General features: G+C 39.2%; 1 protein-coding gene across 7 annotated transcripts in view; it reads right to left on the bottom strand.

Moving 5' to 3' along the window:
• Window positions 1-10695: 10695 nt before the first annotated feature.
• The window catches only part of LOC311607988 (uncharacterized protein), a 129822-nt gene continuing 126753 nt past the window's right edge, over window positions 10696-13764 (bottom strand). For 6 of the 7 annotated variants that reach the window (XM_084800274.1, XM_084800276.1, XM_084800275.1 and 3 more), the window contains exon 62: window positions 10697-11003. In XM_084800274.1, coding sequence (XP_084656400.1) covers window positions 10839-11003 — 165 coding nt within the window. In that variant the 3' untranslated portion in view covers window positions 10697-10838. Of the gene's footprint in view, window positions 11004-13764 lie in introns of all 7 variants that reach the window. The other variant, XM_084800279.1, reaches the window with a different exon arrangement.

The following is a 13764-nucleotide window of genomic DNA, read 5'->3' on the forward strand; positions in this document are numbered from 1 at the left end:
TTTAGGAAAAAAAAAGAATAATACATCTATAGTAAATTAATTTAGTTACACATCTTATGAACTAAACTTATTTTCTCATTTGTAATAAAATGTTACTGAGTCCAGTTCAATATAGAGGTTAACCTTTTATCTCCAGCTTCTCAGGGCAGTCTCTATAACTTAACAAATTTAATACGTTTGTTTTAGTAACTGATGCGTTGAATGAGTAATAGGGAAAATGACAAAACATAATTTCTTTACATTTTATTTTTTATTAATTTATTCAGATTACATCTCAATTGTTATCCCATCACTTGTATCCTCCCATTCCTCCCTCCCTCCCACTCTCACCCTACTCCCCTAACCTAGGCCTATGACCAATGGGGACCTTCTCCCCCACTATATGGTCATAGGCTATCAAGTCTCATCTTGGTAACCTGCTTATTTTTTGAGTGCCACTAGGCCTCCCTGTGAAGGGAAGTGGTCAGATATGGGGCACCAGAGTTCATGTCAGAGTCACTCCCCATTCTCTACACAACTGAGGAGAATAGCTTGTCCATTGGCTAGATCATAATAGAGGTTTGATGTTTACTGCTTGTATTGTGCTTGGTTGGTGCAGTAGTTTGAGCAGATCTCCCTATGCTCCAATCCACCTGTCGTGATGTTCTTCTTGTAGGTTTCTAGGACCTTCTGGATCCTTCTATTTCTCCATTCTCCTATATTTCTCTTACCTAGAGTTCCAATAGGATGTCTTCACATCTATCCCAATCCCCTGGTAAGTGAAGACTTTCATGGGACATGCATTTTGGGCTAGTGTCCAGTTATAAGTGAGTATATACCATGTGAGTCTTTCTGCTTCTGGGTTAACTCACTCAGTATAATCATTTCTAGATCCATCCATTTGTCCAAAATTTTCAGGATTTCCTTGTTTTTAATAGCTGAATAGGATTCCATAGTGTAAATGTACCATAGTTTCTTTATCCATTCTTCAACTGAGGGACATTTACACTGTTTCCAGGTTCTGAATATTATGAGCAAGGCTGCTATGAACATGGTTGAGCATATGTCCTTGTTGTGTGCTGGAGCATCTTCTGGGTATATTCCAAGGAAAGGAAATGCTGGATCTTGAGGAAGCCCTATTCCCTGTTTTCTGAGATAGAGCCAGAAAGATTTTCAAAGTGGTTGTAGAAGTTTGCATTTCCACCAGCAACGAAGGAGTGTTCCTCTTTCTCCACATCCTCGCCAGCATGTGGCATCACTTGAGTTTTTGATCTTAGCCATTCTGATGGGTGTAAGATGGAATCTCAGAGTGCTTTTGATTTGCATTTCTCTGATGACTAACAACACTGAGCATTTCTTTAAGTGTTTCTCAGCCATTTGATATTTCTCTGTTGAGAATACTCTGTTTAGTTCTGGGCCCCATTTCTCAATTGGGTTATTTGGTTTGGTGGTGTTTAATTTCTTGAGCTCTTTATATATTCTGGATATTAGACCTTTGTCAGATGTAGGGTTGGTGAAGATATTTTCCCAGCCTGAAGATTGTCACTTTGTTCTGTTGACAGTGTCTCCTGCCTTAAAGAAGCTTCTCAGCCTCATGAGGTCCCATTTATTAATAGTTGACCTTAAGGACTGGGCTGTTGGTATTCTGTTCAGGAATTTGTCTCCTGTGCTAATGTGTTCCAGGCTCTTTCCCACCTTTTCTTCTAACAATTTAGTTTCTCTGGTTTTATGTTGACGTCTTTAATCGAATTGGACTTGAGTTTTGTGAATGGTGACAAATATGGGTTCAATTGCATTTTTCTACACGTAGACATCCAGTTAGACCAGCACCATTTGTTGAAGATAATATCCTTTTTTCCATTGAATATATTTGGCTTATTTGTCAAAAATCAAGTGACCATATAAGTGTAGATTCAATTCTGGGTTATCGATTTGATTCCATTGATAAACCAACCTATTCCTGTGCCAGTACCATGCTGTTTTCATTACTGTTGCTCTATAGTACAGCTTGAGATTAGGTATGCAGAACATAATGTCTAAAGATTTTGTTTTTCTTTGTTTCTGATGGCAGACAGTAGCAACACAGCAACTTTTTCTTGGGCAAAGGTAAACAAAGGAGTTGTACATAGCAGCCATCAAATGATAGTCTCAGTCATGATAATAGAGTTAAAAATGCCCAAAATGATAAATTTGTAGATATACATGAAAACTGTTTTATGCTCATGTCCCAATATTGTAATAAAATAGGTGCAAATGTTCAGCCCTCTGCCCAGCCATATCTTGCACATTCTTTCTCAGAATCTATCCCTGTGATTCTACCTGATCCTCCCCTCTGTGTAACCTGTCCAAGCTCCCAGATCTAGCCGGAATCCCACATCCAGAGTTCCAGCCTAGTCTGGCTAGCCTTGCTTCCACTGTCCTCACTCTCCAGGCTCTAGCCAAGACCCATTCTACCCCTCCAACCTGTAGGATCCTCTAGTGACAACCACATCCAATCTCTCTCCCGAGATAGGTCCTGCACTTCTTACAAGGGTCTAGTAGGGTGAGTCTGTCTCATCCTCCATCTGTGAACATTATTCAACCTCCAGATCTATCACCAAACAGCAGGCTTGGACCAGGATGTACATCTTACATGTCAGGCTGGTGCCTTTTCTCTATAAAACTCACAAAAAGTCTACATGACCAGAGATCATACCAAAAATACAAACATTATGAAATATAAAGACAGTATACCCCTCCTCCAATATCACCAGTCTTATGGAAATGTCCACCACTGAGAATTACATATATGAACCCAGGACACATAATTCAAAATAATAAGAATAAACTTTAGCAAAGAATTAAAGGAGTTTAAAGAACACACACACACACACACACACACACACACACACACACACACACACACACAGTTCAATGAACTTGAAATGAGTAATCCTTTATTTCAAAGTAGAATTAAATGAAGAGAAACATTGAAGAAAAATCAAGGTAAACTTAAGATGAAATTGAAAACTCCAGTAGTTTAACTAGAAAAGGCAATCAGAATCTTTACAGGTCAAATAAATCAAGTAGAAGATAGAATATCAGAAGGTAAAAGTGAAGTATATGAGCTAGACAAAATAATCAAAGAACACAAAGAAATTAAAGAAGAAAACAACCAACCACCACGACCACCACCACCAACAACAACAAAAACCAAAACAAAACACCAGAAAGGAACATTCAGGAAATGTGGTTCACCATAAAAAGACCAAACCCTTGAATTGTAGGAGTAGATGAAGGAGACAAATCCCAAGTCAATGGCATAGTCCAGATCTTCAGCAATATCAGAGAAGAAAACTTCCCCAAACTAAGAATACACTCATACAGATGCAAGAAGCACAGAGAACACCAGATAGGAACAGAAAAGAAACTCCCCAGTACATACCATAGCTAAAATTTAAAGTATACAAAACAAAGAAATAAGTACTAAAAGATAAAAGAGAAAAATCACAAGTAACATAAAGGGAAGGCTACCAGAATAGTAGCAGCTGGTTTCTCAATGGAAATTATAAGACCCCTAAAAGCCTGGAACAACACATTTCTAGTCTTAAAAGACCACAACTGCCAACTTTAGACTAATGTATCCAGCAATACTATTTGCCATAGTTGAAGATAGAAAAAATGTTCCATGATATAAATAGCCTGTAAGCTTTATATCCAACAGACCAAACCTAAAGAAAATATAGGAAATATTTCTGCTGAAGAAAGAAATGGGCACAGCCAAGACACTATAGAAAGAAAATAGAACTACAATTATTGAAACAAAATATCACTGAAAATAAAATACCAAAAATGAACAACATAATGAGCCTGATCAATATACCTTTCATCAAGTCTTTACATATTAATGGCCTCAATTCTCCAATCAAAAGACACAGGTTCGCTGAGTGGGTCAAGAAACAAAATCCATCTATGTGTTATCTACAAGGAGCACACAGTTAAGCACTGTCTTTGAGTGAGAGGGTGGAGCTAAGTACTCCAGTCAAATGCAATTGGGCAGAAAGCAGACAGATTCTATCCTAATATCTGAAAACATAGAATTAATCAGAGGAGAAGAAGATAGATACTTCATTCTAATGAAGAGAACAGTTAACCAAGGGGATTTTACTATTTAAACTGTATACAGAAACAATGGTGCACTCAATTCCATTAAAGTATGCTGTTATAATTAAAGACACACTGAAGATAGAGGTTGAAAAGAAAGAAGGGGATATAGAAATTTATAGAGATGGTAGGAATAAAAAGTAGATTATTAAATCTACTCCTCAACCTAAGGCCTTATTTGTTACTAACAAAAATATTAGTTTTAATTCATTGGTATAGAATTTTGTATATTGATATAAAATAAAATTAACTTTGATACATTGATACACAATTCAAATTTAAGACTATTTTCCACACACATTATATATATATTTCTAACCTTAATATGAGGCACTGAACCCATATAACTCAATTATAATTCAAAGCTTACTTCCAATACCTGGAAAGTGCTAGTGCAGGCTGATTAGGATAATTAGGTAATACAAGCTAATTGTTAGTTGATCAAATTATGACCATGTCAACAACTGCCTATTTTTAATCACAAGGATATACATCACAAGGATAGATAAGGTAAAATATTTAGATAAGGTCTTCAAAGCCTCAGAGACCTACTGAATATGGTATTTAAGAAGTTATTAATATCTTAAAAGTTCTTTGACAAAGAGACAGGTTAACTCCTGTCAACACCCAGCCTACCTCAAGAAGATGATGAGCATCAAAGATCCTCCTTATGGAGATGGCTTTAAATGTGGCAATCCAGCCACTGGGGAAAATGTCCTTGTTTCTGCCTCAGACAGAATTCTGCCTAAAAATGGGCAAGCTGGATTTAGGCAGAATCAACAGCCAGACTTTCCCAAGACTACCCTGTTCAAGCAAGTCTTCAATAGGTTCTGCCTCACAAATATGTCTGTCAGCTGTATTGGGCCAGAGAGCTGAAGATGATGCTCCCAATGTTATAGTTTTGGCTGACTGTTCAGGCAGCAAACTGTCTCATTTTTTTTTCCTTCTCACTTTGGAAGCTGCTAAACTGCACTTCTGGTTTATTCAAGTAATTAAGTTTCATTCCTTCTCAACTCTCTGATGAGGTTGAAGACCAGGTAGTTTAGTCTTAGAGTTAACCTTAGCTGTTTAGAGGTTAAGATGTTTTTAGGTCTAGATAGAGGTTTTAAGTTGTCAGAGATGAGATATGATAAATATTGATTCTCATTCAGAATTTTAGACTCACCAAGATAGAAAACATGTTTTTTACAAAAGTTGCCAAATACAATTAACCAAAAAACACCTTGAATGTAACATTCATATGATCCCTGATTATTTTGTAGTTCTTTTTGCTATATGTAATTTTTCTACTTATATATAATAATATAAATGTATATACCAATAAAATAAAAAATCTTAAATTAAAAAAAAGTAAACACAGATTAACATCAACTGATTAGCAGTAGCTGATTTAAATAACTCTTCTTTGCTGCTTTTAATATTTTTCTTTGTTCTGAAATTTTTTTTGTTTTGATTATTATGTGGCGGGAAGACTTTCTTTCTGGTCTATTTGGTGTTCTGTAGTCTTCTTGTATGTTTTTATGCATCTCCTTCTTTAAACTGGGGACATTTTCTTCTATGTTTTTGTTGCAAATATTTTCTGTGCCTTTGAGCCAGGTGTCTTTGCTTTCCTCAATGCCTATTATCCTCAGATTTCATCTTTTCATGATGTCCTTAATTTTTTGGATGTTTTGTGTCAGGAATTTTTCAGACTTAATGTTTTCTTTGATGGTTGTATCTTCTACGCCTGAGATTCTTTCCTCCATCTTTTAAATTCTGTTAGAGAAGATTACCTCAACATTTCTTGCTTGCTTCTCTAAGTTCTCTTGTTCCCGGCTTTCTTCTGTCTGTGCTTTTATCATTTTTTTTTAATTTTCATCTTCAGATCTTGAACTATTTTATTGATTTCCTTCATCTGATTGCATTTTCCTGAATTTCTTCCAGTGGTTTATTCATTTCTTCTCTATAAGCCACTTTAATGTCCTCAATCTCTTTGGCTGGATCTTCCTGCATTTGCTTATGGATTCTGTTAGTTTCATCCATTATCATCTGCAGTACTAGGATTTGAGAGAGAGAGAGAGAGAGAGAGAGAGAGAGAGAGAGAGAGAGAGAGAGAGAGATATGAGAACAGAGAGAGAGAGAGAGAGAGAGAGAGAGAGAGAGAGAGAGAAGAGAGAGAGAGGAGAGCAGAGAGAGAGAGGAGAGAGAGGGGAGAGAGAGAGAGAGAGAGAGAGAGAGAGAGAGAGAGAGAGAGAGAGAGAGAGAGAGAGAGCAGGTGCTGCACTGGGCTTTGGATACTGCGCAGGGTACTCAGGGTGGAATTTTTAACTATCTCTCTTGGCAGCCTGCATAGCATTGTCTGATAACAAGAGAGCTAGTCTTTTTGGGGGAGGTATCCAGGTTAGTTCCAGTTAGATCCTTCCAGGCCCTGAGGCCCCAAAGTGTGAAGAGTTTCAGCAATAAGGTCTTAATGTTAAGTCTTTGGAGGCAGCCAATAATGAAGGCAATTGTTTTGAGAGTCTCTTGGACTCTTGGAGCAATTACTGTGAAGGGAAGTTTCCCATGCTAGATAGCCTATGGATCTTATTACTGCAAGTGATTTAACTTTACTCAAATTATTCATATATGCATACACATATACCTTCTCTCTATATTTTTAAATAAAAGCATGAAGTAATATTTCCCCATGGATTTTCAATCATCTTTAGTGTTCTTTGGTGCTCTTTATCCCTCCTGACTTTCTTTCCCTCATTATTATCCTCTTTCCCCTTTACCTATTTAAAGTACCCTCCTTTGTTCTTCTTTCCTCCTTCAGAGCACCTGTTTCCTACTATCCTCTCCTGAGCTGTTTCTCCTTGTTGCAATGAGCTCTTTTTACTTTCCTGGTTTCTGTGGTTATTCTAAGCTTTGTATCTTATATTCTGTATGTAAAGATTCAGAGCTAGTATTCACAAATAAGGGAGAATATACAATAATTATCTTTCAGAGTCTGGGTTACATTATCCAGTATAATTTTCTAGTTCCACTCATTTACCTGCACAATTCGCAGCCCCATTTTCTCTAGAGCTGAACAGAATCTTATTGTGTATAGGCACCATATCCATTCATCAGGTGAAAGGCATTTATGTTGTTACCACTTTCTAGCTATAGTGAATAGAGTAGTAGTGAAAATAACTGAGCAAGCATCTGAGTAGCAGGATGTACAGTCCTTTGGGTGTTTACAAGGAGTTGAGCACATGTATTTTAAAATGTGTTTTATTTTAAGTAAAACTAATAGAGTAATTGCAAGATCTCACTTTCTTAATGTAGCTTTCACAACCCTTTAAAGGAACCAAAGACTTGACTTCCATGCCATTAAAATAGTCAATGAGTCTTTCTTTTCAAGGTATTTTCAGCATAACTTCCATCCCAGTTTCATTGAAACTTTGTAAGCAGTTTCAGAACCTAAATAATAAACCACAATCTCCATTCATAGCCATTTATAACTAGGCTTCATTCATCTTTTCAGACCTTGTATTCTCTTAAAAATAATGTTTAAGCTAGGTATGGTGGTACATGTCTTTAATTACAGCACTTGGGGAGGAAGAGGCAGGTGGATTTCTGTGAGTTTGGAGACAGCCTGGTCTATAATGTTAATCCAGGACATCCAAGAATACACAGAGAAACCTTGTCTCAAAAAACCAAATCCAAACAAAACCAAAAATCATATTTAAAAAATTTTATGTACATGAATATTTTGCTTAAGTGTATATATGTGCCTCATGTACATGCCTGTTGCCTGTGGAACACAGAAGAAGGAATTGTGTCCCCCAGAATTGGAACTACAGGTGATTGTGAGCCACCCCATAGGTGCTGGGAACCAAATGAGGTTCCTCTACCATAACAGAAATAGCTTTTTACTGCTGAGCTAACTTCCCTGCCCCAGAAGACATTTTATTCTAATAATGCAAACATTTTCCTGGGCCCTGGCCCACTGGCATCAGCAGTAACTGAGCTTACTAGAGAGGTACTTTCCCCACCTTTTTCAAGCACTGCCCGTCAGAAACCTAGGTGGGAGTGTCTAAACTCTCCAGATGATTGTGAGCTTCTGAGTCACTCCTATACCCGTTTCTTGTGACACTCCGCTCAGAGTATGTCTGCCATTGCCCACGTTGAGTTTATCCTCACACAGTCCCACTTTTAATCAAGCCATATCACAAGAAGCTTTCAAACCTCACAGTGGTTGCGACTGGCCTCCTTCACATCACCCCTTTCCAGTCACATTAACCAGAGCATCTGGGTTGCATGGTCTGTGTCTTTTCTATCCACATGGCAGGCAGTGACTACATTATAGTATATAATATAAAGGTATTATAGCGATCTATTGGGTAGATCTTGTTCACCACTACTGCATTCAAAAGACAATTGGGAAACTTAGCAACATATACTCCTGGCCTCTTCAGACCGTGGAGAGCTCAGCACTGTTAGTTCATTCCCAAATCATCTGTGAAGATAACAACACACCGTGGACAGAAACTCAGCCGTGATGTTGACATCCTGAAGCAAGGGGAAGTCAGTTATGTGAAGAGGGATGACAGGCAGCTAATCTCCCAGGTAAATGCCATATATACATACACGTACATCGCTATGCTTATATAATATAAGTATCTATGCTTATATATGAGTGTGTGTGTGTGTGTGTGTGTGTGTGTGTGTGTGTGTGTGTAATAGTATAACACTGAGACTGGCCTGTAGCAACAGATGCTGAATAGAGTGAGCAAGGCAGATTCCATCTATACTCATCAGGGGAAGGGCCTGGGACCAGGTTCCAGTCTCCAATGGGCCCCATCTAGTCCTCTGAGACAATTTCTCTTTCCTTTCATTCTTATGACACATAATCTGAAGGATGACTCCTAATCTGATTGCTTCCTTGCAATCACTCAAAAGAAATAAACAGTAAAATCTGTTGGGAAGCCAGGAGGAAGTGCCAAGTTCAATTACATCTTCTACAAAGCCTGTGAGAAGGAGCCACAGGAAGGCTGGATTTAATTTTTCTCCCAGATGCTGAAGCGGTTCCCTATTTCATAGGGAATTGTGTGCTGTGTTGGAGTGGGAGAATCCTTCCTTTGCATTAAAATGCTGCCTAATTCACTAGAAAATAGGGAGGGAAATGCTTTCCTATCTGAGTCGCTGTTATAGAATTAATAAAGCAATGAATGATTACTATGATTTTCCTCCTAATGGTTGGTTAATGAGGATGAAAGCAATCATTTTCATAATACATTTTCATGTAATTGGTGGCCAAGTATATTCAAGAGAATAATAAATGTACTAGCTTGCGATTAATTTCTTTGAGGGGTAAAAACAGGACGATTAAGAGGATTCTGGAGAGTTTTATTCTTTAGGCTGTAAGAGAAAAATGTCCACCATCAGTCCTTGCATGTAATCCCAGTATCTCACACTGAAAGGAGACTGCTACTTCCTGAAAGAGGCATTTGTCTTGTGAGTTCTGTTCTTGGAATGAGTTTATAGTGTTGCCTCAGATTCCCAAGCTGCCTGCCTCCCAAGCTGACAGGAAAAATATGCTTGTTTTCTTAGTTTGCCATTTTCAGCAATATAGGCTCAAGGAAACAAAAACAACCATGTTTAAAATTATGCTAGTTTTTTTTTTAATGTACAAAAAGAAGTTGTTTTCGTTAAATCAAATTCAAAATTCAGTGCAGTTGATGGTAGGGGTGAGGTGAGTTCTTAGTCTTGACTAAGACAGGGTTTTAAGTCTTTTGCCCAAGAGTCTCTGAGGAGGGTATTTGCATATTTGACCAAATCAGTGAGTACTTATTCAGATCCTTGTAAAAAAAAAAATTCTGACTTGATCCTTTCTAGCTCCTAGAAAAATGTCCCAGATATATGCAAATGTTCCGATCACTTCCCAGCTTCTGTTTATTATTTACTATATTTGTGCAGTCTTAGAACTCTTACTCATTGTCATCTCATAATTTTTGAGGTTTCCTGTTACCAATGGAGAGCATTCTTCCCGGGCAGAATCCGATCAAGACAAGCATGAACTTGTATGAAGACGTGTCCATGGCATCTATCATGGGTGACAGAAAAGTGTTGACACTAAACTAACCTCATTGCCTCTAGAGAGGAAACTCTGATGGCTCTGTAGGGATAAGGAACATTCTACCCTCCAAAGATTCGATAACTTGAGCCTATAAAAGCAAGCTGATGGTAGAAATGACCGGCGGCAGATGAATGCATTAACACAGTGGGATCACAGACTGTGAAATTCAAAGAAGGATCATATGTTGAAGACCTCATTAATAATTTAGGGGCATGATGAGGCTGTGGGGACCTTTAGAAAGTTAGTGAATGATTTCTGCGGGGATGAACTGACCATAAAAACAGACAGAGGCTTGGACCAAAGTTCAGCTGGGCTCTGAATTCAATTCTAGTCCTTCTTCCTGTGAGCTTTTGGCAAGATTCAGACACTGGATAGAGGAACTTCATCAAGAGCACCTTTTGATGTATTGGAGAAAGCAGATGACAAGATACTGTATGATGTCAGAGATTCTAGGTCTAAAGCCCGGGGCAGCAGTCACAGTGGATTTGGCTCAGCCATCCATCCCAGTATTCCAGTCAGAGGTCAAAGTGGTAAAAAGCAAAGAGAGGAAGAGATAATGAAGGCAATGACCCCAAGTCAATTTCAAGGTGTTGGCATGAGCTTTAGTTCCAAATAGAGGAAGAGCTGGGCCAGGCTAGAGGCATGTGGGATTCAGCAGTCTCGGTGGAAGTGTGTGCTGCTTGCTCACTGTCTCTAGGGTGGGCTCGGTTCCAACAAGATGGCCAGCCTTCCCGGGCAAAGCTTGGTGAATTTTTAGCTTCAGGCAGTCTGTTCTGGACCCTCCTGCTGTTCCAAGGACCTATCATAGAGCAAGGGAATAGACCTAGGTCAATGATTTATCTCTGTGCCTTCAGGAACAGTAAAGGAGACAAGAGCACATGCCATATGCTATTTTTAAAATATTGACTTAGTGTTGCCTGTACATGTATGTATGTAGGACAGTCAGCTACAGCCTCTTAGTGTCTCTCTCCCAGCAACCATAAATTGTCAATAGCTGTGGTTATGTTTCCCTCAGGGTTTATGACCTCCTGAACTATGAAATCAGTCTTACTGTACTAATCATGAATTTCCTCCTGTGAGCGGGTCCTGACTCCAATCAGAAATTAGTTGGGTTCCTTCATGCCAATACTGTACCAGTGGGCTTGTTATGCCTGGCAAGTCAGTGCTGTAAGCTGTAAGTAAGGCCCAAGGCTGAATAAGAAGACCACTGATACCTTTCCAGAGCTGCATAGCACTTTCTGACACTGTGTAGGCTAGCCAGCAGGGAGGAACTCGGTCAGTTACCACTTCATTTCTCCATGCTCTGCAACCAAAGCGTGTGGTGTCTTCATCCATGGGCCTTCCTATCTAGTTCTGACAGATAAGCATGAGCCTTGGAAATAGCCCATGGTGGTTTGGGCATCTCTGAGTCCACCAGGACCAATAACTCATAAGTATGTATCCCACACCTGGCACTATGATTTCCACTTAATAACACGTCTTCTCAGAGAACCATTAGCAACCAGTGCAGGCAGGGTACCCCCAGTCAGGCTCCTTTAAAAATGAATATGCAATTAGATTATAAACAAGTGGCTTTTCATAAAGTTTTTTCAAACATTATTAGTTTTGATTAAACTATCGCTATCCCCTACCATTCCCCATACTCCTCTCTCCCACATTATGTATCACATGCTTACCCTTTAAGTACCAGTATTCTACACTATTTTATACCTCATATGTTATACCACTTCCTCCAATTACATTTTAATCGTGCATTTTTAATTTTTCAGTTTTTAATTGCAGGATAGTAGGTTTCTTTACTGTTTTTTCATATGTCCTTTATTTTGCCTAGTCTTTCCCTGCCCCACATTTTCTCCACTACTGCACCCCCCCTTTCTTGTTTAAACCTAACAAAAATGTCAGGGCCATTCTTCACAGGTGTAGAAGACACAGTCTCAGAATTTAAATGGAAGCACACAAGATCAAGAGTAGCCAAATCAATTCTGAAGAAAAAGAATTCTCTGGGAGATTTCACATCCAAATTTGAAATTATACTATAGAGCAATGAGTAAGAAAACCAGCATGGAACTGACATGCATCAAACACACATATGAGTGGAGTAGAAGAGAGGAGTCAGGTAAAGTCTGTACAGCTTGCTTATTTTTGACAGAGATACCAAAAATATATATTGGAGAAAAAGCAATGCTTGATTTCAGCATGCACAAGAATGAGTCTTGAGGCTTGGCTCTCACCCTGCACAAAACTCAACATTACAAGAATGGAGTTCTAAAACTCTGTAAATGCTGGAGGAAAGCAGAGAGTAAACTTCAATAGGTACAGCAAGGAGCTTTCTGAGTAGGACCCTGCTGCAAGTAAGATCATACAAAATGGCAAAGATTCTACATAGAAGAGGAAACTATCAACCCAGTAAAGGGGCAGTAAAAAGAATAGGAGTGGGGGGAACCTTTGCCATCTACACATCTATCAAAGGCTCAGTGTCTAGAATGTGTAAAGAATAGACACACAAAATAGCACCAAGAAAATAAGTGGCCTAATTAAAAATGTGGCAATGGAACAGAACTGAAAGTCCTCACAAGGACTACGAACGGCTGGTAAACACCTTTAAAAAGCATTCAACACCATTAGCTTTCAAGAAAATGAAGATCAAACTGCTTTAGTGCTCCATCTCACACTACTGAGAATCCCCACCAGCAAAACAAAGGACAACAAATGCCAGCATGGATGATGGGAAATGAGAGCTCTCATTCACTGTTGGTGGGAATGTAAACTAGTTCAGGCTTTTTGCAAATCGGTCTAGATGTTTCGACCAAAAAACAAAAACAAAGAGCCTTCTCCTAGAAATAAAACTACCATACGACCCAGCTACACCACCCCTAGATACATACCCTAAGGACTTTATGCCTTACATAAATATCTGCATGTTTATGTTCATTGCTGCTCTGTTCACAAAAGCTAGGACATGGAAATTAGCCTAGATGTCCCTCGACAGACTGATGAGTGGATAAGAACAATGTGCTTATAGACATGGTGGAATTTCATTCAGCTGCAAAGGAAAATGAAATAATGGAAATGGAAGGTAAATGCATGAAACAGGAAACTGCTAGTTTCCAACCTCGGGACAAAGGACTAATTGAGCTGCCTATTATCATATCAGAGTGGTCTCTGGCTAGCCAGGGCCAGTCTCCCTCAGTCCCTACCTGTCCCAGGGTCCTCCTTGCTGGCATACCCTGCTCTCTACCCTAAACTTCTCCAGCCCAGAGTCTGCGCTGCCCTGCCCCAGCCACTCTTCCCTATATAAAACCAAGCCATTTTGGTCACACACCCCATTTTTTTTGGGGGGGGGGCTTTTTGCCTCTTGCCCTCTTGGCTGCTGCTCCTGCTTCTGCTCTCTCCTTCTTCCTTCCCTCCCCCTCTTCCTTCCCTCCCCCTCTTCCTCACATGGCCTGACTCAGTCTGCTGGCCGTGTCCACTCTAGACTCTCCAATATCCCTGCCTCTGACTGTGCTCGCTCTCATATCTAAAATAAGTCTCCTCCACCATAGAAGCCCCTCAGAGCAGTC

The sequence above is a fragment of the Acomys minous genome (genome assembly GCF_964271855.1).
Source record: "Acomys minous genome assembly, chromosome: 10".
Lineage (NCBI taxonomy): Eukaryota > Metazoa > Chordata > Mammalia > Rodentia > Muridae > Acomys > Acomys minous.